The 26,780-nt window shown below is 35.5% G+C and overlaps 2 protein-coding genes across 8 annotated transcripts; both read right to left on the bottom strand.

Moving 5' to 3' along the window:
- Positions 1-5,381: 5,381 nt before the first annotated feature.
- On the bottom strand, positions 5,382-7,987 carry LOC112295701 (putative N-acetyltransferase HLS1). Its single transcript, XM_024547560.3, has 3 exons — positions 7,058-7,987; positions 6,767-6,912; positions 5,382-6,682 (listed from the first exon to the last, which is right to left on the bottom strand). Exons 1-3 carry the CDS (start codon positions 7,256-7,258, stop codon positions 5,779-5,781), a joined length of 1,251 nt encoding a protein of 416 aa, XP_024403328.1. The 5' UTR covers positions 7,259-7,987; the 3' UTR covers positions 5,382-5,778.
- Positions 7,988-10,426: 2,439 nt separating this feature from the next.
- LOC112295765 (uncharacterized) lies at positions 10,427-16,737 on the bottom strand. 7 transcript variants are annotated; one of them, XR_016498615.1, is made up of 8 exons: positions 15,503-16,737; positions 15,160-15,358; positions 14,845-14,912; positions 13,614-14,448; positions 13,248-13,319; positions 12,554-12,699; positions 11,156-11,630; positions 10,427-10,692 (listed from the first exon to the last, which is right to left on the bottom strand). XR_016498615.1 is itself a non-coding variant. In XM_073540933.2 (6 exons), exons 4-5 carry the CDS (start codon positions 12,680-12,682, stop codon positions 11,550-11,552), a joined length of 210 nt encoding a protein of 69 aa, XP_073397034.1. In that variant the 5' UTR covers positions 12,683-14,448; positions 14,845-14,912; positions 15,160-15,358; positions 15,503-16,737; the 3' UTR covers positions 10,427-10,692; positions 11,538-11,549. The 7 variants fall into 7 exon arrangements, 2 of the variants coding, with proteins under 2 accessions (XP_073397034.1, XP_073397035.1); XR_016498614.1 differs by having other exon boundaries at positions 11,156-11,320; positions 11,538-11,630; positions 12,554-14,448; XR_012219605.2 differs by having other exon boundaries at positions 11,467-11,630; positions 12,554-14,448.
- Positions 16,738-26,780: the final 10,043 nt, after the last annotated feature.

Raw genomic sequence — 26,780 nt, 5'->3', positions numbered from 1 at the left:
AATTTGAATTACGACAAGCCGGAGGTCAATTATGAAATGTTCTCTCCTAAAAATTTGCTAACATGTCAAAATTTCCACCTCGGATCAGGAGCGAGAATTAGCATGATGAATTGCATGAAGTATCCCTACAAGAAGCATTCTGCAGGAATCCACACTTGTCCATAGGATGCACAAGGGTCCTAGAGAACAAACAATGACACCTTCAAGAAAGATCTATAAGCTGGACCTTCTTTGCTTTCATCTCCTCTGCTTTGCAAGTGATTTGGAAAAAATTTCAAGTGTTTCAAGTGTTGATCAAGATGTCATGGTTACAAGAATATACATTAACACACATACACACACAAGTAGAAACAAAAACAGCAAGTCAAATGTATGAGGAGAGTTTCTGAAATAGCCAGTAAAAGATTCTTACAAAAAGTAAAAAGCACATAGGTGAGCAAAAGTTAACCATCAATAACTACAGCAACAACAGCAACAACAGCAACAACAACAACAACAAAGTCCCTTACAACTCAAAAGCAAGCTCCAGGCGCTTCTAAATGTCAACATTCAATGCACTCATACCCAAATTGACTGCAAATTGACTGCAAAGTTGACTGATTGTCTCAGAGCAGCCACCATCCCAGTCCTAATACACCAACACATCAACAAAGATATGACTTCACATGCCTTCATAGGGATTAATAGTTGGCATGCTGCCTAGTGTACACATTCTGGATATTGTCCTGTCCTACCATTGATATCCATCAAGATCATTACTTTCCAAAAGGCCATTGCACCTGCTACAACATACTGTGGTTTCACACAAAAAAATTAAATCTTTTAATCCCTGGTGAACAACACAGTCTTTTAAATGTAACATGTTCAGTGGAGATGGCTTGCTCAGAACACAACAAATAAAAAGATAATTTCATCATCCATATCATTAATAGGCCTAAAATTTTATTGCCAAGTTTCTTACAAGTATTCTTTAATTTCATTTTAGGATGGTTTTTTTTTTTTTTACTTCTTTGCCCTACATGAATAAATATATATATATATATATATATATATGTATTCTTACTTATTTAATTATTTCAACTGATCATTTTCATGATTGGAGATGTAGCATTTTCACCATTCTAACACAAAATTGCATCCTGTAGCAGAATTATGATAGACAAGGACACTTCACAACCACACCTTTACTTTCAAAGCACACAACCCAATCACAAAACAAAAACTTGTATTTGAAAGGGTATATCAACTTTAGCTCTTTATTCAAAGGAAGACAAAAAAAAACCAAAATAAATAAATAATATAAAATATATAATAAAATCCAACACACTTCATGGATGAGCTGCTTTTTAAACTCCAAGCAATGGGTGATGTGCTCAATGGTAGCAATAGGCGACATGAAACCATCACATTGCCAACTAGGCTAATCCATGCACCACCAAACTCTCAAAAAAGTGACAAACCTTGATCCAAAATCTTGCATGTAAAAAGCCACATACACATGCACACACACACACACACACTCTCAGGTCCCTTCTTGCAAACACAACCCTTCTTTTGTGGATTGTTTTGTAGCATTCAAATGGGTGTTCATTCTTTTTCAGGAGTGAAGAATAAGAAAGAAAGTCATAGAATGCCTGAAGAGGTTGGATTTCAATCCAAAGAAAAGGCATTGTACAGAAAGACAAGTACCCAACTCATCACTCAAATTGTATCTGTTATTTGTTTTTTTTTTAAACTTTAGTGGCAATAACTGGATGAGGTTGGGATAAGAACTAACAAATAGCCATGTGGCCACAGAGCTTGTTGCTGACTGGTCCACCCACAACAGGATATGTTTTCATTGCAAGTGTCGAAATGCTGAGGCTCTGTGCATGTGTGTGTGTGTGTGTTTGTGCCCAGCATGAGACATTTGTGCACTTTTGTAAAAGAAATTGTTATTTTTATTTTTCTCTGGATGGGTTCTACATAAACTGAGGACCCTCCAACTCTCTTGTGCCTGTGGTGCAAGCCTGTGCCAAATTGGCTTTGCAGTTTTGTGTTTATGAACATGGAAGTGGAAATTCAAATTCCAGCAGGGGCAACAGTCCCTACCACCATTTTAGATTTTTTCTAGGCAATCTCTGTTGCATGCAAGGTTCTCCAGAAAACAAAGATTTTAAGATTCAAACATGACAAAAATTATAACTTTTTGAGCTGTGGAGGAAACAGAAATGAAGGGGTTCTGAGGTTTAACTGTCTGGTTCACATCTCTCTTTGAGCTTGAAACTTTGAAAGCAAGTGTAATGCAAATTGTGAAGTTTTTTGAACCATAATTGTTTTTTTTTGTCCACAATTTATTTTTTCAATATTGAATGTGAAGAATGAAGAGTAAGCATTAACATGTTCATTATGATTATTTAAAGATGATATTATGGTGATTGGAATGGCATCACTAAAGTTCAGATAGCTTTGAGAGCATGTGATATTCACAACTGTTGCAATCAATTCTGTATGTTGGTGTAAAGGACAATTATACAATATAAGTGAGATGTGCATCATCAGAAATATCTTTTTTAATATAGAGTTTTTTTAATGACGTCAGACATTTTACATACTGTTAACCATAAAATTTGCAAGATGTATGAAACTCAAGTACATTCCAAATGTATAATAATACCATTCTTATAACTAGACTTCTTCTTCTTCTTTTTTCTTTTTTTTATCAGAATATTTAGCATATTAGCATAGAATAATTCAAGTATATTCATAATTCTACATGAGAAATTATTCATGTATCAAAAACAATTATGACTTATTACATATTTTAGCACCTTGGTTTGTGTTGCAAACAGATAATAAGCATGGGAAAATCCTATCTTTATACCACACAAAAAAATTATTAATTTTAAAACAGATATACAAATCAAGCTCTGCAATAATTTCTTTTCTTTCCTCTACCACCTGTAAGAGAGAATTAAAAATAAACAAGGCAAAACAATTCATTATTCCTCTGTAAGATTAATGTAAGATCAATATTGAAGCTGCCCATCAATATTGATGCTCACCATTTAGTTGTAGTGGGTGCATGTGCCTTTAAGAAACTATGATTAAAATTAGATTTTTCATTTATGTGGTGTTTTCTTTAAAAAAAATAAAAAAAAGTTATTCAACACATCATATTAAAATCCTTCTCCCAAAGAGTTCAAACATTTGGGTCAAAAAAACTAACATAAACATAAAAATAAAGTAAAAAAGTAATTTTGAAAAGCTGATGAACAATTTCAAAGAGTCCCAACTTCCAATATTATTTTATACCATGTACTTACACATCCCTACATAACTTAAATAATGTTGTGCTACCTCAAAATGCAATTCCAAAGAGGAATGTTTCAAAAGGACAACTACAGTGGAACTCATAGTAGAAAGTCAACTCACACAGCCTTCTTCAAGTAAGCAAATTGAATGAACAGAGTGTGAGGGATTCTTGCATTGTAGTAAAAGACAACACACACATAGAACAGTGTAATACAAAAGAACCCAGTTGGTTATTTGACATTAAGTTATAGCATGATTGAGCATGTGGTTGTGCATGTTAGAAAACCGACATCAATGCAGGTCCCTGTGATCCAATTTTCCAATGGTAATCTGACAATAGCTCAACAATCCAATCTACAGAAAGTCCAGCCTGGCATCTAGTACACAACCCACCACCCACTAACACCAGCAGACACCACCAATAAAAAAATGCATTTTAAAAATGGCTTGTATTGTAATACAGTACTTCCAGAACTAATAAAAAAATCAATTGGTTCTGATGTGGGATATATGGCAGCATCTGTTAGCAAAGGCTTTGCAAGAGAATCCAGTGAGACAAACACGAGATAGATTTGCAATGCAGAAACCTGACTGTATAGACTTTGATGCTGTTGCCAGGACCAATCAAAGATATGTTCTCTGGTTAAAGGGATCTTGCTGCAAAGCCCAGCCTCCTCTGTCTGGGACAGTGCCGAGTTAAATATTTAAAAATATAAATATAAATAGAACACCCAGAAACTTGATGGATTGCTGGCAGAGTTCGTTTTCCTTCTTGTTTATTTTAACATGGAAGCTGAAAAACTTAAGCTGTCTTTAGGGCACCAGTGGGTGTCAAACTCCTCATGTGGCTAAATGACCTAGGAGACAACAATGTGCCTGTGGACTGCTGGAGCCTCCCGAGGATGTTTGTGGCCCTCCTTTGTTGTAGATTTATGCCAGGTTGTTTTTCACTTACTAACGTGAAGAGCAGGCTATTAAATAAGTGTGGCCTTTGTGTTAGTCTGCAGCTCTTGCTTTTCACATGATGGAGATCTGAAGTTTCCCAGAAATGAAAGGGTCTATGTTGTAATTTGATGAGAACAGCAGTTTGATGGAAGATAAGTCATTGTATCTGCGATTAGGGCGCATCGTTTGCATCGTATTTGTAAATTGTTGCATTTACGCTTACGATTCTTCTGTCACCAGGTTTAGATTTTGCGACAAGGATGTTTGAAATCTATAGAAAATGAACTTGTTTTTTTTTATTATTATTCCTCTCACAACATTGTCTACTGGTATTTTTGGCTTTTCTTTCGAGTCTCCAGTGAGATGTTGCTCCGCAGATGATATCTGACTTGCCGGACTCTTGATCGTCGCCTGCAGCAACTTTCCTTAAAATAAAACATAAAGTGGCATCTTGTGTGTAGTACAAATGGAGGACAAAGGGACACTTGTTGAGAGCTCATTTGCTGCAACAAACAGCAAGAACGGACCATCGGGATCGCCCACGGATCGCCATGACGGCGAGGCACTGCGGAGAAGCCGGTAAAGTACGATCTAGATCCACAAAGCTATTAATACTTATCATTTTGATGGCAGCTCTACTATATGTGGAAGGGCAGGAGGGGGAGGTCATTGTAATGATGTTTAAATAGATGAAGGATGGCGCATGATGCCTTCTGGTGTGATGAATATGGAAATAACCATAAAGATGCAAAATTCGAAAAAGGTGGCTTAATCCAATAACAGATTTTTTGCAAGTTGTCGACGAGACTGTTATTAACAAACTGGTACCATACCGTAGATGACAGGATCGGTCGCATGGTTCCGATGAAGCGGGTGACAAGGTCTAATACAACTGTGATTGGATGGAATGAACTGAATTTGGCTTGGTGATACATTACACAGAAGTATTGGACTACGACTGCAGTGGATGAGTAGGTGGTAGGTTTGCACCACGAGTCTACGGACTGGTACTATAACTGTCCGCCGTCTTTTCATCAAAGGCAAAATGGGCAGGACGGAGCATAAAACTGCGCGGTGTTCATGCTAAGTTCGAAGACCTGTGTGCAAGAGTATCGGACAGGAGGGTTTTCGACTCTTTGTAATGGACAAAAGGGAAACGACGTTCATTAATCGCCTGGATTGGGAAGGTCTTTGCGACATTGCCCTGTATGAGCTCGCACGTTCAGCGTTGCTAAACTAAACACTCAAAAACGCTAACCTGACCTAATACGTGCAAGCACCATCCACCGGAAACAAAATTTGTTATGGATCACCATCTCAGGACGCCAATTGATTTATGCAATTGAACATCCACCTACAGAAAAAATTGCGGCGTCATTTAAGTGTAGCCGATGTCGACAAAACCTGGCCTCTGAGGTGGAACCCATCTCACATTCGTCGGTTCCGAGGCAAGCAAAGTCAGAAATGAAAAGCCTCTCGCTGTGCAGATGGAGAGAAGCTGGGTATGTTACAGAAAGGTTCAAGAATTAAGCAAGATTTTTACACCTCTCGAGGATCTACAAAAAGGACGGGCTTTGGAGGTGCTTGGTACCAGTCGCAGTCGTCAAACAGGGATTTTGAGGAGCCTCTCTCTCCGACGAACTTGATGCACCACATGTCTTCAGTGGAAGAGAGTTTCTTCCAATGCGGAATGCTACTCCATGCAGGATCGGTGGGCGCAACCTCGGACATCACCGCTTTACAGTCATTCTTCCTTGCCAAATTATGTGCATGCCAGCAGAGAGAATGTAGAAGCTCAGGCCCTCGGTCGCCCTCCGAGTGCAAACCGAACATGAATTGCACGCCGAAAGGATCAAAAAAATTAGGGACGGAGGGTACTCGGCATCCGGGCAAGCAGAAATCCACCAATCTAGACAATGCCGCCCCTGTTTTCTTCATCCATGAGGCGTTTCTGTACTCGCACCGGAACAGATCGTTACTCCTCCAGACGCTCAGGACAGCCCATGGCGCACCCTTGGCCCAACCTCCATCAACCATTCTCCCACCTCTCCCGCTCTCGCATGCTAAATTGTTGAGCTCATGGTCGAGGCGATCCTTCTTGAAAGTGGCAATCCAAGTGCCCTCGCAGAGCTTGTTGCGCAACACAGCGTCGATGTCTTTAGGGAAGAACTCGGCTGTGCCCATTGTTGCGCGGTAGAGCGCTGCTGCATGATCAGAGGATATCTTTGTCAATTGAATGCGCGATGAGATGCGGCGCTCATGAACATGCACGGGTTGGACGAAGATAGCGGGAGTGCGAAAGTGGCTGTAGTTGAGACGCTCTGTAAAAAGCTTTAAGGATGCTTCATTGTCTTTCGTTGTAGCCATGTAGACGTATTTGGCGCCCTGTTCCTGGCACCATTCCTCCATAGCTTGTGCTAGCTTCAACGCAATGCCCATTCGCCTGGCAATGCAGACACGATAGTAAGTTCTGTCATCAAGATGCGATTCTAAGCTGTCAAATGAAGGCCCTTGTGATTGGGTTTACCTGTGACGAGGGCAAACTCGGAGACCAAGGAGGTATCCAACACGTTCATAAGGAGGATTGCGGACCAAGGCTTTATCTGAGCTGCACACCACATCCTTCACGCTGCCTCTAATGACCCCTACGATTTCACCTCCAATTTCGGCAACCTGTTCAAAACGTCGCAGCAAGAATGTTACTCATGTTTCTCATGCATCCTGCGATTATCTCTCCACAGCGGAGCCCAGGTTTATTACAGGACTGAAAGGGAAGCCAAATAATTCTTCAGTACGTAGAGTTGAAGCGGTTCGTTACCAGCATATGAAACGAGGGAAGGTGGCGAACTCGGCATAGAGGATCACCAAGTAAATCGAAGCCGAGCGATTCTGACCCTGCTGGACAAATTTCCATCCGCATGTCGAAAGCAGCAAGCTGCTCCACAGTAAAATCGCTGTATTTGCGAATGATGATCACAACTTCGGACCTATCATCCACAGGTGTAACTTGGGAGACCATTTCCACTCCGCTTCTTGCACACAAGAAAATCACAACGATATTCTTGAATTGGCTGATCCGAGAGAGATAACCTCTATCGCTCTCACTCTCCTGGAGCAGATCTGAGGGACTGTCACAATGTCACCAGAAATGGGCCCATCCCTCGTGTCTTTCCTCACAAACATCAACATTCAGAACTGAAGCTTCTAACTGGACCGAATCCAGTTTTCACCTGCAAAATCATTCCCAATGCAACACCATCCTCCTGACTACAACCACCACTTCTACCAACTCCCCAATCTCGGCACCATGACCACCTCTCCACACACCATTCAAAAATCCCACTAACACCTTCCGCTCACTCTCTGCAGAACCCCATGCGCTTCAAATTCCTCCACCCTCCACGCTTTGTAAAAACTAACACTTCCAAAGGCAAGGCTATACACTGTCCCAAAACAGCAACACCACCACCACCGCACCAACTGAATTGCAACGCAGGGAAACGAGTTCCGACAGTGGACAAAAGGACGTCTACACGAAGAGACAAAACAACGGCTCCAATCGATATGAAGAGGGTGTGCAAAGGAAAGGGTGATCTCCAAGAATGGCGAGGATCTCACAGCAGCGAGTGCGCTTCGGCTGAGAGTAGTCCAAATTTCATGGAAACAGGGAGGTGGTGTGGGGGGGGGATGTGTGTGAAGGCGAGAGATGAAAAGCACCCAAAGCTGGAGGGTGGAAGACGAGTGCGCCGCCTGAAGGTGAGAGAAATGGGGCGAGTTCGTTGGGAAATATAGAGTTGAAGGGGGGCCTGGCCTGAGCAGTAGCAGCAGCAGCATCAGACAGCTAACACGGGGATGGTCTGGAAGGAGGCCTAGCTTGCATCATTCATCACTTAGGCGCCGCCAGCCTTGATGAGAGCATGATGGGGAAGGGAAGGGGAAGGGGATGAAGACGGTCCGGACCCGGGGCTCACCCCGATCGGCTGAGGCAGGCAAGGCAGGCCAGGGTCAGGAAGAGTCGGGTCCGACCCGCTCCCGAGGCGCGACAGGCCTGCTGAACCCGTTAGAAGGGTGTTGGGTTGGGCCTGACCCGGCGCTGATTTGTCACGGAGGGCACGCAGAGAGTGGAGCGATCCGGGGATCGAATCCTTATCCCCTCATATCGCAGCAACCTTGTGAATCCCACCCAACCTGCCTCCTGCATACCCCCAGCGCCCCCCTTTCGAGACGACGCAAGCATACTCATCTCACTTCACTATTAGAAGAGAAAGCAAGACAAGGGAAGGGAGAGGGAGTGAGAGAGTAAGAGAGAGTAAGAGAGAGTACGCTTCTTCTTCTTCCCTGATCTTCTTCCACCACTGATATCCATTGTGTGAGGAACACATCATGCAACCAGTGCAAAGCCCAAGCTTAGCTGGTTTCGGGCCTCATGCTTTTCTCTCCCCCTTTCCTTATTCATTCCTCTTCTCCCTTCTCCCCTCAGCTTTGCTCCCCTCAGCCCTTTGCTTTTTTACTCCCCCTTGGAATAGAAGTGCTTGTTTAATCATCCTTATTTAATGAGTAGTCGGTTTGTTCAAAATGAAATCCTTCCACACAGATTTAAACCTAAGACTTTGGTTTCTAATGTGTGTGTGTGTAACAATAATATTACCAACAACAACAACAACAGAATTTGAGTGGTTGGGATTTTAGAGATTTCAGATTGTCAATTTAATATTTAATAAGGATTTACAACTGAAATTGTATTAGTTTGTATCACTTACAAGTTTTAATAAACAGTTGGGGTTTTCTTTTCTTTATTTGAATCAGTTAGTGTTTCCTTCTTTAAAATTCAGGCTAAGCACTGTGCCATCTATCTAAAGATAAGCATATATATATATATATATATATATATATATAAATATATATATGAAGGGGGGGGGTTGTTCATGTTATTAAATTGGGTTTGAATGGGTATGGGATTAATGGCTTGTCCTCTCCAACCTGTGGGATCATGGAACTTTACAATGGTAGACACCATGATGACAGATCTAACATTCCTTCACTTGCATGCATGTGATGTGTCAATTGAGGCTCAACCAAGAGGGTATGAATATGGATTGTGGGGCCCTTCACAGTGGAGACATAGAGATTGGAATGGGTCTAAAGTGGAGGTAGATAGAAATGGATATCATGCAAAGCTGAGGCAGGTTTTTACCACGTCCCATTTTGGAAAAAACTGTTATGAAACCCACTCCCATTCAACCAACTTCAACTTTGCTCTTCCTTGTCTGAGCTATTCATCCCCCCTCTTGAATCCACCCATGCTGGAAATTCAAACAATGCTTCGCCGCTATAATTGAAAGCCTAATCATTTGGGGGTTCTCTGGCAATTATAAGAAAAATACACAAGGTGCAGGGTACCATGTCCCAATCAGATTAGTTAGCATTGAGTGGTTTAGATTTTTATGTGTTTTTGTTATTTTTAATTAACCATGGTTTTCCCTTCAAAACTTTTTTTTTTGGAAAAAATTTACTTTTGAAGGAATCTGACATGTGTCAGATAGGTGTCTCACTTAGCCATGTCAAACACATCCTTCATTCATCACATCCAGGGCATCATAATCACATGCAAAAAGATTGTTGCCATTTCGAGTTGCATTGATATTGCTATTTTATTGTTTATTAGTTATTTTTTTATCCTTGTTTGTCTTAACATTCTGACTTCAAAGGTTGTATTAGGGTGATTAGGGTATCTGAGTGAGAATGTGAATCGTGCCTTCATTTATTTATTAGTTTGTTAATCTTAGTTGTTGTTGACAAGGGACAGAGGATGACCAGAGTGATGAGATGCCAGCTGGGAAAGGAAGGCAGTCAGATGAGATCAATGGGGCAGGAGTCCTTGCAGTGGATCTCCAGGTGGAATTCATGACAAGGAATTGGAAGGGCAATGCCAGTGTGTGTCCAGCAAAATGATGTGGCAAGAGCAGCCATGTACTCAGCCTTCTACCCCATTTCACTTTGTTTGTGCACTGACAATGCTTGTAATGTCCCTGGTTCAGTGTTGCCTTTCTATGTTCCTCTCTGTATATATATATATATATATATAAGTATACAATCTACGAGACATGCTCAGAATTAGTAATTGGACATTATCCATCAAGCTTGCTATGTGAAATGATGAGCTGAAGTAGGTGTGCAACATCACTAATAAGTCTCAAAGTATGTAATATTGAAATCTTCCAAGTTGCTGAACATGATTTTGAGGATAAAAATCTATCCTAGCATTTGCAACACACCAAGCAATTAAGAATATCCACACTAACTTTAGTTTTCTAGTATTTTTTTGACATGGCTGGGGTGTGCCCCAAAGCATTGATCTTCAAACTTCAGTTTTGTTTCATCAAATAAAAACATGGATTGGGATTGTTGATTTTGTCAGAGGAACTCAAAACCACCTCCAATCTTAACTTAGATCTGCATTCCACACAGCATGATGTTGTTGAGCATTTTGCTAATATGAGCATCCAGCCATGTTTGTTCTTACTTTGGAACAAGTACCAACAAGGTCTCATATCACAAGAGGGATTTACTGTGCAAATTTTGTGCCCAAATTTCTGGTTTCTATGCCAACATCTCAAATGCTACATGATAAAGGGAACTAACACAGAGGGGAAAAAAAAAAAAAAAAAAAAATCAAAAAAAAAATCAAAAAACTCAATTGATCATTGCAATACACTCTAGCTGGATCTTCAAGTGCAGATGATTTTGTACCAGCTTTGGGGGCTTCCCTTCCAGCACCTAAACCCACTCAGTACTGGACATGATGTTCCTTTTTTGTTTCATGACAAATATAATTCCCCTCTAGTTTGCAACAGAAGGACTTCCAATGCTCTCATGACATGACTTCCCATGCAAGGGAGAGAAACATTAAATCCACCTTCCTTAGTGTACGTCATAAAATAGTTGTACATTAATTGAAGTACCCAAAGTACTAGCCCTTGATCATCAACTTCTGATGGGTTTAATTTGGGTCTCCAAATGACATGAAACCAAACTCAGAGCTAAGACTTCATTGTGATTTGTTAGATTCAATCCCACCTGTCTGAAACTTTCTGAAAATCATAAGCAAACCTCACAAGGGGAATATGCATGGAGCTTAGCTAAGAGAACTTGCTCCTTAACTGCAGTCATAGTGGCTCAATAACTTCAAACCCATATCAACTAATAACAAGGAGAAGTCTAGCGTACAAGAGGAAAAACAGATCTCGTTTGTGCATCTCCATGTTCCCCAAGCTCCTGAAGAAACACACACAACTTACAATCATGTCGTACTATTGCTGAGGAAGGCCCACAATCTTTGTACTCTGTTGAAACCCAATGCAAAATTTGCTGTGGCTTGATTGTGGTGTGATCTGCAGAAACGCAAAAAATGACAGATTGTCACTACATTCTTTAATAAAAGAAATCTACTCCATGAGGGAACCGTAAGACACACCTTCACAGTGCTGGGGGTAGCAGGTTAGTATCCACGCCCTTTATTTCTGTCAGATTCCCGACTAGTTAATTGAATTCAGAATAGTTGAAGTCGAAGAGGGAATACGAGTTCAACTTGGATTGATTGAATCCTCATGGAATTCTACTAGGAGAATTTAGAAGAACTAATGCTCTTTTGAAATCTGGGTGTTGAAGTGGACACAAATGGACAATAACAGAATGTCTTAAATGGAGCAAAAATCTGATAGTCCAGCAACAAAGGGATATAGAGATTTGTTTCAAACGCCTATAAGGCTTACATTGATCACAAAATTTTGTGCACCAATTTCTCCGATGTGACGGTCAAATGCAAACGGTTATTTGCATGATATTTTTCATGAATTTTGGTGGCAGCTAGATGGCTTTTGAGGTTACTGGATAGATGTGGCGAAGATGACATGTGAAGAAGGCTTGATTGGACACGAGGCATACAAACCATGCTAGCGTTCAACACAAAGTAGACAGGGCAAAATTGTTTACAGCTATCTGGAGCATTTACTGAACTTTTCAGCGACACTAAAGAGTATAGGCGTTTGAACACTTGAACAGACAGTAGTGTGCTGCCTACTGCTGCTGCTGCTGCTGCGGAGCCCCCCTGAGCTGGACCCATTCTCAGCTACTTTGACACAATCCAGCAGTTAATGGAATAGGTGCAAGACAGGTCTTCACAATGGGCCAAGGTATGGGTGAGTGCATGGCCTGTGATCTAAGAAGGTTTATGTCGGCCTTTCTGACCGCTTGGGCGACTGACCTGACCCTGCGTCTACTCAGATGCTGACTTTTCAGAGGCTTAAATCCATACCCTATGTCTCCTGCACTCATCTCCACAATTGCTCAGCCAGTAAGGGCGATTTGGCGCAAAAGAATGTTTCCGCTCTCCACAACGTGCTGAGCAACACATAAGCGTGAGGACGCGAAGTTTTCTTCCCATTTTCGACGTTTCTAGCCCTGCAAGAAAACAAGCAAGCCCAATGAGACGAGATATGGTCAAGTTCTCCACTTGAGTGTGAACAGTAAGATGGTCGGCAACAGGACGTGGTCATAGAATGTGTCAAATTCTTCAAAAAGGCGAAGGCGCTGCTTGGTTAACAGGCGAATTAGACTCTTTAGTTCGGGTCGATGTGTCAGAAGCTCAGACATTTTCCATCAGGAGGAGGTGCATAGAGACCGCCCACATAGGATATTGGTTGCATCTGCTTTCGTGGTGGAGCGAGGTGCAATCTCATGAGGCAGCCTTAGTCCAGATATTATCATAAAATTGTCCATCAGCTGTCTAACACTGAGTAGCAGATAAAGGTGGAAAGAGAATAGTCAATTTGGAGAAAGGAGGTGAATGCCGAGTATCTCATCTATCACGATTCCAGTTGTATAGATCTCATAGGATGCTTTATTCTCGCGGCGAACTGGTTGAGCTGCGCAGAATAATCAAATTGATACTGTGCATGCTAGCACCACTACAGGATTCTTGTGGATTAGGGTTCTACAAGCGACTTCACCCCTGTATAGCAACTGCTTGAAATGATTAAGCGATTAGAAGGCTTGGAATCATATCCGAATAATCGTCCACTCTGCAGAACCCGACTAGGACAAAGAATTAGTCGTATCAATACACAAGTGCGATAAGCTGATAGACTTCCAAAAATAATAATTTATTAACATCAATCACGTAAAACCACTGAATCATCATTGCATGGACAAGTACATAAAGTTCAAGTGTGACTACTATGAAAGTAACAAGATGTGGAAAAGGTCAAAGACTGCCAATCGATCATGCGGATAATACAATCTGCTATGGTTTTATAAAATAAATTAAGACTATATCATATTCATGAAAATGATAGATGTAGAACCTTCCCACAGACCTGGATGATTTCAGCAAGACCCGGTTGACTATGAATCAACCAATATAATACAGAATTCAGAAATGTATAACATCAACTGCCATCGGATGTGGACCCTCTCTTCAATTCTGGAACATACGTTGATATGCTTCTATCCTTCAAAATTTAATGAGGTGAGCTAACGTTGAAGCACAGGAACAATCTGAGGGATATTCCAAATAGGAACAGGAGCGCTCTCATATTGGTGCTTGATGTCGTATGACCTTCCAGATTTGAAAGGAAACCCTACTCCCATTGGTAGTTAATGCTTCGTGATCCAAGGTGTCAAATAGCCACAACATATGGAAATTTTGACTTCATAGATGAAATGAGCAGAAACCCGGTAAGTTTTTGCAGAGTAGAGCTGGGACTCACTTCAATTTCAAGTCCTCGTGGTTCTCGAAGGTCAATTGGAGCAAATTCTTACAAATCATGCTGCTTGATATCCACCAACCTGTCGCAAAACCTTTGAATAGTGCCCGAGTCAAATATCCAAGAGTAATGCAGGTGGAACATACCTCTTGAATAGAAATCCACTGCTCGCTTAGAGAATGCGGTGTGCATTGCTGTTGCCAGTTACAAAATGGTCCTTGATTCAAAATCACAAGAGAACATGCTGAAAAAGCACTAGCCGTTCAGCTTAGGCAGCAGGAAATTGTTGATTAGACCTGGGTTCACTCTTACACTCGATGCCTTCATTGCCTGGCATGTGTAGAATGCAACAATGCAGCGCAGAAAGATATTAACTATTTGAAGGAGCTCATGCTAGACAGAAACGTCTTGGGAAAGGAATGAACTGCTCATCTTCAGAAAGTCCCTTCACATACCAACACCCATAAGAAAAATCAAACAAAAAATACTACCAAGAGAAATTCCATGACACTGAGTCTGTCTCAAACCCCAGTAAGCTAATAAATTAAAAAAATTGAATTTCTGTAGTGCAAATATAGAACTTTACTTTCTTTACGTTGACTGTTTAGTTCAATACATTTTGGAGTTGAATTGAAAATATTAGAACCAATCATTGTACCTAACGCTTAACCAAGATTTCAAAAGTCCTAAATTCAATTCACCTGATAGACCAAGTGTTTACATCCGATTAAGTGGAAGCAAAGTCAATCCTTGATACACTAATGGGTATTGAAGAATACCAGGAGCCAGTGACAACTGCAACAATTGTGAAGCCAAGAGAATATACTACAAGAACGGTTACCTGGCCGAGACTCTCTGATTCTACTATTTCGTTTGCACAGCTTCCTTCTCGATAAAACTTGGCAAAACCTGTGTCCAGCGAAATTATCAGTTTACAAGGCACATCCGTGAGGCTGGTTTTTAGAGCTTTTATTAACGCACACAATGTCACACAAGAAGTTTCAAGTTCTCGAGCTGATAACTTACTCCCTACAAGTACTCGATTTGTAGAATTGCTGCAGTACTAACGACCACTGAGGTTTATTCCTGCTATTTATACTGAAACTTGGTCCCATCCCAAACAATTAAATTAATGTCACAAATTGACCAAGAGTACCTCGGTTCCAAATTGGGGTCAACCCCTCGGTTGCATAGAAATATTGACATTGCAGCACATTGATCCCTGTTTCTGGATAAGATTTGGCAAAACTCCTGGATGTTACTATTGCTGACACCCAAGTGTCATACAATCAACTGTCATTCTGCGCATACTCAGCTGCCTCAAGTCCAGTTCGCACCTCCGACTCCGAGATCACCTACGGCAGAAACACACCAGCTATAATCCAATCTACCTGCAAAGACGAATATCAAGCTCTAAAGAAGGCCAACCTTCCAATTACTACAACCTTTCTTTAGCATTAGGGTTTAGTGATTTGAGTTAAAGCATTCAGCAAGCATACCCGTGACGAGAAGAATCCGAAAAGCCTGTTATAAACTGCGGGAGTCAATTTGCCAATGGTTACTTCCAGACGGACCCAGGTAATTCCTAACCAGCACTGGCCACTGACAAATTCCCCAAGAAAGGATATATGCATTTAGCTATTCTCAACGACGGGAATATCAAATTGCGAGATCTGGTAACCCTTTGCCAAATGAGGGTGAAAGTAATGCTTTCTGTCGCACTAAAACTCCAATATGACATCTGTTCGTAGAGTGAGTCCCAGATTCACAGCAGCCTCCACCACTAACTTGTGTAAGACTCAAAGTATTAATAGGAGGACCCGTACAAACAAGGCAGACTTTTGAGTTTGACTCACTGCTTTAACGGTCATCCCAAACTCTACATAGATTTCTACACCTAAAATGACCTCATAATCTGTTACGATCCCCGTCACTATATTTCGTCATTTCAAAGGTGGGTGCGCGCCGAGTCGACCGATTCGGAGTGTGGATTCCACTCTGAAGAAATCTACTGATGCCTTGGCTGCCTGATTCTGCCTCAATCCTCCCAATGCAGCAGCTTTTCGGAACAAGATCCGCACCCCTGCGCTTCGGTCAAGTCCAGGGCAGTGCTGCATTCCAAGAGTTCGCTACCATCTCCTTCGAATACCCTCTTAATCCCAATTCTGCTTTCCTCTCTCGCTCTTCATTCAAGTCTCTACGGATGGAGTTGGACGATTAAAAGACAATCGATCAAGCCTTGAAGTCCGAGGACAGCAGAATTGAAGGGTCAAGAAACGAAGTATCATCCTCATACAACAGTTTTGATACATTCGAAACACATAATTTGTTCAGAATATTTTGTAGTCCTAACTGTATGTTCTCAAAACCTTAAACAGCATGTAACACCACCGACTACTTAGCATTATTTTAGAAATCCATGTGTATTTGAAGCAAAGTGTGGAATTGGGCGGGGGGTGCCATGCGCATTCACACATGAAATTTGGACACACAAGATATCTAAATGGCCGAGGGCATGGCGTTGGATATGTTTGAAATGCTTGCAATGTTGGTTTAATTTTAAATTTTTCAAGATTTCTTGTTGATTCTGCGTAATTGAAATGTAGAATGATTTCCGGAGGACGTGAGTGTTTACATAGTATTGCAGGTGTAGATCTTCGCTTAGCAAAATGTCTCATTTCTCTTGACAATTAGAGTTGTATTGATGGGGTTTGTGTGTTGATGCAGGTTGTGTTATCTGAATTGTTTGAGGTATATTCTTCATGAAGTATGACGCGGTGCTGGAGTGAGAGAGGATTGAATGGCGGGATAAATAGTTTTTTGAGGTTCAGGTTTTTCTATTCTTTTCTCTTCTTTCTTTGTTGACTGAAAATGGTGGCTAATGCATTACATTGATAAGAAGGAAAAAGTACAACCTTGATTCCAGATACCCAGGTTAAACCCTAATATCGAAATTATTAGGCTAGCAAAAGAGGCAAAATATGAGAGAATATTGATAAAACTTATCCCCCTTGCCAAGCTGTATACGGTGCATAGACAACTAAACCATTATGCAGAATTTTACAGTTTCATTTAATGTTATTTTTTTATTTATTATTTCTCCAAAATATTATTTATCATCCATGGTTTAGTCTATTGTTTGACAAACATGATATTGGACTAGCATTTGTTTCTTTTTATTTGTCTTTTTTCATATAACCTATTCATATTCAATTCGACATTTGCAAGAAAGTTTATGTGATTGTAAGATACATCATATATAACCTTTGAAAACCATAGCAATTTATTTAATACTTATAGTCCACAAGCATATCCTTCTCGATAACATCCATATAATTCTAGGACTTTTAAACTTTGATGGGAGTCAGTATGTAAAAAATATTTTTTAAAATAAAAAATATGCTATACATGTTCTTTGATATTACTTTATATATGAGTGAAGCTAATTAATGTTATGATCCTCGTGTGTAGAGATATAGTGATATGGAGTTTTTAGTTTCAAAAACTATATATGACAAAATTTAGATGTACTTATACTAGTGTTTATATGCCACTTATTAATTGCTACTTTTTTTTATAGCTAATAAGTCCTATTTGTATAATCTCTTTTAGATCTTTTGTCTTAAATTTTAAATCTTTAAATCATTGAAAAGATTAAAAATTATCTACCTAAAAATATATGTTTTATTTTAATTTTTAAATTTTTTTGGATAAAAATCTATTGAATATACTATAACTAATTTTATAGTATGCAATTGCTTGATTACACTTATTTCACTTATTTGTGTTTTTCTTCTTTTATTCTTATTTATTACCGCTTCTACTTTATATTTCCAATTACAAATAACTTTTAATTGAAGCAATCTTATAATTTGAGATACGAGGTAAATTTTAACTTCATACATAGAACTATGGATAGATTTTATAAAGTCTAGTAAATATAATTGATATACAATAAAATTAATCTATTCACAAATACAAAATGATCCAAGTCTATGGCAATCTAACTTGTAATAAGGACAAATAGTCTTAATATTACAACAAAGTAACTATACCTTATAGCCAACATAAAATTGAGGTTGTTCTTTGTAATAGACATCTACATTGATCATTTTGTTGTTCTTTATTTTTTTAAATTGTACCTTCATTTTTACATGTAGTTTTTATAAATAATTAGCTAAATATTTTATTGTAAGTTTATCAGCTTTAAAAAAGTCAAAGATATCAAAGTATTGATGATAACCATAATTAATATAGATAGGTGATTATTGAGTAGAAAAATATATCATATTATTAAAGACAAAACTTTCTAATAGTAAAAGAATTATTCAATCATCTTTATGATAATTGATATTATATTTCAAATATTATTCAAATACTTAATTCATTCATTAAAATAAGAGATAAAAAATAATTTCATATTTATATATAATATTTTAAAAAATATATCAAAAATCTAAATATAAATTTGATTCTTTTATCTAATATAATATTTTTCAACACTCTATAATAACAATAAAATTATTTTAAAAAATCTAATTATTTCTTCACGTGTGATAGTTTTTGTACATAATAAAAAATATTTTACTTTAGTAAAAAAATATACTATCAAAAATATAGAATCATAAGAACTTGATATTAAAAAATTAGAAATTAAATCCATAGAAAGAGATGATTATAGTTGTTTTAATATAGGTAATGGTTGGAGAAGTCCACAAGACCAATGACAAGGAGTTTTTGATATTGAATAAATACCACATGATTGTACAAAGTCTTTAAATTTCTTCTATATATAAGGCCACCAAAAATCTCTTAATAATGACTCTAAGATTATGTTGTATCTATAATGTCTTGCAACTAAAAAATTGTGCTGTAATTAAAGAGCATGTAGTAGTGCTTTAGTTTTTAGAATACATAAAAGTTCCTCAAGATAAAAAAGATTATTCTTAAATTCAAACTTAAAAGTATTATATGATTTAAAAGAATTATTCTTATTATCATGCATTAAAAGATTTGAGGAAATACTTTATTAAACTTAATGATGAAATATTAAATCAAAAATTAATTTTATTTTTATTGCTTGAATATGAATTTTTTTAGCTTTAAAAGATTTATTTTTTATTAACTAAAATATGAATTTTTTATTTTGATATAAGATAAGAATTTTCTTTTATTTTAATATAATAATATAATAAAAATAAAAATAAAAAATAAAAATAAAATTTTAATTAATATTCTATCATTTTAGTTCAATAAGAATTCAAAATATTTAAATTAGGCTTTATGAAAGCTTTCTACTTTATTTTGCTTATTATATTATCTAATATATTAAAATTTATTAATAAATTTTCTTTTTAGGCATTGTTTTATTATAAAAATACTTTGATTTTAATAAAAGGCCATAAAATAATTGAAATGAGGTGGATTAGGTAAATAGTTTATATGATTGACTCTAAGACATAACTAAGTATAGGATCATGCTAAAAGAATTTTAAGATTGGTTGGATTGATATTGGAGAGATAATTATTTATAAATCATAGTCAAAATCATTTCTGCACCTACTAAAATAGTTGCTTAATGCCAAGTACAAGGATATTTAAAGATTGGCATGTAGGATTGGAAACTAATTTTGAGCTTGTTTTAAAAGTCAAAGATTTATTTTATTTGGTTTTAAAATTACTTTAAAAGAATTATTCAAAATTATAGTTTGTATTAGAAATTCGGATTTTATATAATAAAATTATAATTAATATTCTTATAAACTTATAAAACAAGTGATCAACATGTGAAACTTTATATTTTTTAAGTTGTAAAAAAAGTGGTCAAGTGGCTAATAAGTTATATTTTATTAAATTAATATATTTGTATTACAAACATATATATTTATTCCAATATTTACTTATATGATTAAGTAGAAGTAGATAAATATAGATTAATTTTATAAAGTCTTCTAGATTAGCTTTCTAAAAGCTTCATAGACACGGTTTTGACTTTAAATGTGTTTGTAGGTTAGAAACTTGGCCAACAAGTTAATCACGTGTTGGTAGCTTACAGAACAAGTTAGCTATGTAGCGCATACATAGATAACTTGCCTTGCAAGTTAAGACATGTCACTAGCAAAGTCAACACATGTTAGAGGTCCTATAGAATATTGCCATGTAGCTCTTAATTAGAGAGTATATATGGAAGGAAGAGTCAATCTTTCTTCAATTTTGTCAACGCCTTTCTAATACTTAGTATTATTTCTAGACTTTCTAGTCTTGTTGTTTTAACAATAGCCATTTTAGTTTAATATTATATCATCTTTTTACTGACTGTCTAGTTCTCTTCAATGATAAAAAAATATATTGAGGATTTTTTTTCTTTGAGATTTATGTCCTTGACAATTTAACAAGAATGCTAACATACTGTTTTTTTCTTGTTTTAAAAGTGAATGAATTATCCTACTTCTATTATTGTATTTTGAAGGTTACAGACTATCCACCTTTAAATAAAAAATCTTATTTTTTAATACAGATCTTTTCCTTAAAGATAGTAGATTATCTCTCTTTGTAGAAATTTTTATTAGAGGTTGCAGACTACCTTTGTCTAATTTAACCTTTTGAATTTATGTGAGTTGTCTATGGAAAGAAACATTATGGATACTACTCTTAGCAGAAGCAAGAATAGATTTGCAACTATTATAGATCTTCATGAGCTTGTCAATAGTCTAAGAGTGAAAATCTGACATATTTCCAACTTGAATCATGAAGGTACTATGCCTATGCCTATGGAAGAAGTTTAAAGTCTATGACAAGAAGTTGTACAATTGAAGGAAGCAAGTAGATTGACCTTACAACTAAATCTAAGGAGTTTTACTTCTACAAATATAACAGAGACAAGAATTAGTATACTTGAGAAGTTTGATGGAATAAGATCAAAATTTTGAGGATTTTTATAACAAGTTGAGCTCTATCTAAGGTTGTATCTTTTCCAAGATCTCGATGGATTTACTCAAGTCAGATTCATAGGCATACTTCTATGAAGAAGTAAGTTCTTTTGATTTGTACCTTTAATGGAAAAAGATTCATGACTTCTTTATGATTTGAATTCATTCCTAGAAGTATTTATGGCCACATTCGAAGAAAATAATTGAAAAAGAGTAGCAGAGTCCAAGCTCTTATCTTTACAACAAGGATCACGATCAGCCACCATATATGCTACTGAATTCCAAAATCTTGCTAACAACGTGGAGTGAAATGATAAAGCCCTTATCAATCAATTTAGATATGGATTGAAGGATAATATCAAAGATTTGTTACTGACAATGGCAAAGATAAAATCTTTAAAACAATTTATTGCTCAAGCCATTGCATGTGATAATTGATTATTTAAAAGATGTCAAGAACAAAGATATGGATGGAGAAGAACAAATCAAATAATGACAGCAATTCCTAAGTTTTCAAAAAATTATTTATTTAAGCCAAAATCAATATAAATTGATATAATATATTTAAAAACTCTCATAGAGTAGAAAAAGAGTTAATGACATCAAGAGGACTTATGCTTATATTGTGGAGAAGCTAAACATACTGATCAACATCCTCTAAAAAACAACACAATAACAAAATGAGAAGCATGATTTCCAAAGAAGATAATGTGATAGAAATTAAGTTGCTTGAGCTATAATAAGGACCATGCAGTTGGAGTCATGTGCAACATCTAGTGTAGGTCTTATTCTTTACTCCAATCCTACACCTTGTTTTACAATAGAAGTTTGTTTAAGACCAAAAAATCATAAAGTCTTAGCTTTTTTGGATTTAAGAGCCTTAGCTTATTTTATAGATGAGGACTTTGTCAAAAAATAAGATATATTCTTAATTAAGAAAATCAAATGTATGCATGTAGAAGTAATAGATGGACGTTCATTATTTTTTGGAAATCTAATATATAAAACTATTCTTATAGAAGTAACAACAAATAGACATAATAATTTAATAATATTTAATGTGATTAAATATCCTTCTAACTCAATTATTTTAGGAGTATTGTGGTTAAAATAATATAACTCTTAAATAAAGTGGATTTCTTACAATCTTGATTTCTCCCATAGTTTAGCTCAAGGTCCTGCTAAGCAAGTAGAAATCTATAAGTCTAATATATCTAAATCCTTATTGATAGGTGTTAGAGCTTTTATGCATGCCGCAAATGAAGGACCATCTTTTGTTATATATGCCACGCCCATTACTAATGGTTAGAAGATATCAAATAGTATTCTTAATTAATATTAAGAGTTTTAAGACGTCTTTGAAAATAAGAATGTAGATATTCTTTTGGAGCATTGTCCTTATGATTGTTCCATCGATCTTAAAGAAGGAACTCAACCACTATTTAGACCAATCTATAGCCTATTACAAAATGCATTACCTACACTCAAAGAGTATGTTGATAAAATCTTAGTTAAGAACTTTATAAACCATTCTAAATCTCTAGTTGGTGCTCCTATCTTATTTGTAAAATAAAAATAAAAATCTCTACAAATATGTGTGGATTATTGAGGACTTAACAAGATCACCATCAATAATAGATATCTTCTATTTTTAATTTTAAGTCTTTTTAATCAACTAAATTAAGAAAAGATTTATATAAAAATAGTTCTGTGAAGAGTATATAACCTAATTTGCATCAAAGAAGGAGATGATTGATAGACTACTTTTTAAACTATGTATGGATATTTTGAATATAATGCCATGTCTTTTGGACTCATGAATGCACTAGCTGCTTTTCAACATTTAATGAATGATGTCTTTTGTGAGATTCTTGATGATTTTATCTTTTGTTATTTGAACAAGATTTTAATTAATTCTAAGAATATAGGAGAACATGAAGTTCATGTTCGTTGTGTGTTACAAAAACTAAGAGATGTAGGATTATACACAAAGATGAAAAATTGTGTATTCTATACTACTTAAGTTGATTTTTTGAAATACATCATTTCCAATGAAGGCCTTATGATAGATCCAATGAATGTCCAAACTATCATAGATTGGAAGATCCCAAGAATACTAAAAGATGTACAATGATTTTTGAGTTATGCTAATTATTATCAAATCTTTAACAAAAACTTTTTTTAAGTTATAGCTTTATTTAGATATTTAACTTGTAAAGATTAAATAAAATAGAATAAAGAAGTTCAAGCATTGTTTGATGCTTTGAAGAAGGAATTTACTTCTGTACCAACTTTGTATTGTGTTGACTTTTTTAAGGCATTTTTTATTGAAACAAATATATCTAATTTTGCTTTTGGTGTAGTATTGTCGCAAATGGAAACATATGATAAATTCCATCTAATAGCTTTCTATTCTAAGAAATTTTTAGCAGTCAAGATTAACTATGAGATCCACAACAAAAAACTTCTTGTAATTATAGATTTGTTTCAAGAATAGCATCATTATCTGTAAGGCACTTCTAATCTAGCCACAATATATACAGATTTCAAGAACCTCAAATATTTCATGTCAGCACAAATTTTAAATCGTTGTCAAGTCCGTTGGAGCATGACATTATCAAGATTTGATTTCAAGATTACATATCAACCTATAAAACAACAAGATTTATCAGATGGTCTTTTTAGACGCTCTTATCTTGTATCAAAAGAAGGTGATGTAACTTTTAATCAACAAAGAACAATTGTCTTGAAGCTAGAGCATTTTCATCTTCGAACAATGCAATCAACATTGTCTATTGATTCAAACTTTGTCAAACAAATTCAATCAAGTATGTCCTCTGATCCTCTTGTTCATGATATTAAGAATCTTTCTTTTAAGTCTCATGATGTTTCAAAGTTCAAGTTTAAAAGAAACCTACTCTGTTTTGAAAGATGCCTTTATATTTCAGTAGGAGAAGCACATTTACGTATTCTTCAAGCATGTCATGACTTTCCAACTACAAGATATTTGGGATACAATAAGATTTTAGATCTTATATCTAAAAGAAAGCAATAAAAGACTTTATTTAGTCATGTGACATTTGTTCAAGATCAAAAATTCCTCGTCATCAATCCTAAAGACTTCTCTAATCATTGCCTATATCTAAACAACCATGGTCTTTCATTTCTATGGACTTTATTACAAATCTTTCAAATTCAAGTTCATATGATTCTATATTTGTAATTGTAGATCGCTCCACCAAAATGGCATATTTTGTACTATGTATAAAATTTATTTCAGGAGAAGAAATAATTAAGCTTTTCATTGACAATATCTATCGCTATCTTGGATTGTCAAAGGATATTACATTAGATAGGAGATCTCAATTTGTATCAATATTTTAGAAAATCCTATTAAAGATTCTAAAGGTGGATATAAAGCTCTCTTTGGTTTTTTATCCTCAAATTGATGGACAAATGAAATGAATGAAAGAAGTTCTGGAGCAGTGTTTGAGGTATATTATTAATTATCATCAAGATGATTAGACAACTTTTTTGCCATTGGCAAAGTTTGTATACAATAATTTGGTACATTCTTCTATTTAATAAATACCTTTCTTTGCCAATTTTGGTTATCATCTACAACTTGATATTTTTAACTTTTCAAAAGTTGATAATTCTAGAGCAAAAGATTTAATAAATCGTTTATCAAAGCTATATGCAAAAATAAAGATACAATTAAAAAAAACTCAAGAACGACAAAAGACCAATGTAGATGCCTTTCCTAAGGAGCAACCACAATCAATGTGAGTGACAAGATATGGTTATTTCATCGCAATATGAAGACTACTTGTTTTTGTGATAAGTTAGACTATTGTAAGCTACAACCTTTTCCTATTTATAAATAAGTCAATCATGTTGCTTATTGATTATATCTACTAGAGTCTATTAAGAATCATCCTATATTTCACGTATCCCTTCTTCAACCATATAAGATAGTGAATATCTTAAAAAGGAGACAAATGCCACTTCCTCTTATAGAAGTGGATAATAATAAAGTGTTCAAGATAGAAGAAGTCTTAGATTTAAGGTGGCACTAAAATAGGTTAGAATATCTTATTCATTGGTGTGGATATGATATTATTGAACACACGTGAGAGCCAACAAAGAATCTTGCAAATGAAGCAAAGAGAATTGAAGCCTTTTATCAACAACATCTATCAAAACCAAGAAAAAGAATTGCAACATCTATAAAAGATGATGACATCTTCTTTTGGAATTCATTTCTAGAAGTAGGAGTAATGTCACGAACATATATATTTACCTCAATAATTACTTATATTATTAGGTAAAAATAGATAAATATAGATTAATTTTATAAAGTCTTCTAGAGAAGCTTCCTAAAAGCTTGATAGATGCAATTTTGACTTTAGATGTGTTTGTAGATTAGAAACTTAGCTAATTAGTTAACCATGTATTTGTAGCTTGTGGAACAAGTTAACTCTGTGTAATAGCTTGTGGACCAATTTTATTATGTGGTGCATACATAGAGAACTTGTCTTACAAGCTAAGACATGTGACTAGCAAAATCAATACATGTTGGAGGTCCTATAGAATATTGCCACATAGCTTCTAATTACAAAGTATATATGGAGGCAATAGTGAAGTCTTCATCACTATTGTCAACGCCTTTTTAGTCCTTAGTCTTGTTTCAAGTCTTTCTAGTCTTCTTGTTTTTTACAATAACCATTTTAGTTTAATATTATTTCACCTTTTAAATGACTTTCTAGTTTTTTTTAGTGATACAAGAGTGTATTGAGGATTTTCTTTCTTCAAGATTCATATTCTTGATAGTTTGTGACAATAAGACATTTTTGATTGCTAGTATATATATATATATATATATATATATATATATATATATATATATATATATAAAGGTAAGACTAATACCATCTCTTGTCTTGTCAAGATTTTTTATTATATTTTTTTAGTCTTGGTTTAAGACTTTATAGTCCATTTATATTTAATAGTGGCCATTTTTGTTCTTTTCTATCTTATATTTGTTTCTTCTTAGTCGTATTTTTTTTATAGTGATATATAAAAATATTATCTTTTTAAGTGTTGTATAGATTAATATCTTTAATATTTATATCTTTTCAAATTTGATATAACCTTAGATTCAAAATTAAGGTCCCAACTTTATAAAGTATAGAGAAAAATTATTATGTGCTATAAAAAAATATAAATATTTTTTTCTTTAATAATTTTTTTCATCAAATTATAAATATAAATAATAATTTTTAATATTTTTAATAAGTGCCAATATCCCATGTACATTTAGATATAAATAATAAAGCTATTTAAATGATTATATATTTAAAAAATAATTTCTTACAAAACATAAAATTATTATATAGTTAAATAAAATTATATTAATCATTTTATTATAAAAAAAATCTATTGTTACTTTACAAAGAGTGGTCTTCATCAAAAACCTTATATTAGGTTGAGTTGGTTAAGGAAGATGCAATAAAGCTACAAAGATCTCAATTTGTTTGAGTTACTAATCTTCGCAATAGACTATAAGTCTATTGCATCTAAGTATGATTTTTTTTCAATTCTTCTTTATTTATGTATCTATGATGCATTTTTATAACAAGTCTTTTTATAATAAAGACTGTGATATAAATTAAAGTGAGACAATGGTTTAAAATTAAATAAAATTTAAAATTAAGTAATTTTTAGGATTAAGATTAATGTATGTAAGTATAGTTTACCATTTCATAATAGCTAGATCACTTTCCTATGCAATTTCTATCAAGGCAAAGATGGTCCATGCTCTAATAGAGTCAAAAAAATTGAAAGA

The sequence above is a fragment of the Physcomitrium patens genome, chromosome 19, assembly GCF_059467195.1.
Source record: "Physcomitrium patens ecotype Gransden chromosome 19, ASM5946719v1, whole genome shotgun sequence".
Taxonomy (NCBI): Eukaryota; Viridiplantae; Streptophyta; class Bryopsida; order Funariales; family Funariaceae; genus Physcomitrium; species Physcomitrium patens.
Note: the sequence above shows the minus strand (reverse complement) of the source record. Positions and strands in the feature narration are given on the sequence as shown.

Excerpts from the sequence above, each read along its gene's own strand:
- LOC112295701 (XM_024547560.3), bottom strand. The coding sequence starts at position 7,258 with ATGGTCTCCCAAGTTACACCTGTGGATGATAGGTCCGAAGTTGTGATC. Across the intron at positions 6,913-7,057 it reads TTCCCTCGTTTCATATGCTG|GTTGCCGAAATTGGAGGTGA; the intron begins GTAACGAACCGC and ends CGTTTTGAACAG. Across the intron at positions 6,683-6,766 it reads CGAGTTTGCCCTCGTCACAG|GCGAATGGGCATTGCGTTGA; the intron begins GTAAACCCAATC and ends CTGCATTGCCAG.
- LOC112295765 (XM_073540933.2), bottom strand. The coding sequence starts at position 12,682 with ATGGGAAGAAAACTTCGCGTCCTCACGCTTATGTGTTGCTCAGCACGT. Across the intron at positions 11,631-12,553 it reads ATGAGTGCAGGAGACATAGG|ATCACACCACAATCAAGCCA; the intron begins GTATGGATTTAA and ends GCGTTTCTGCAG.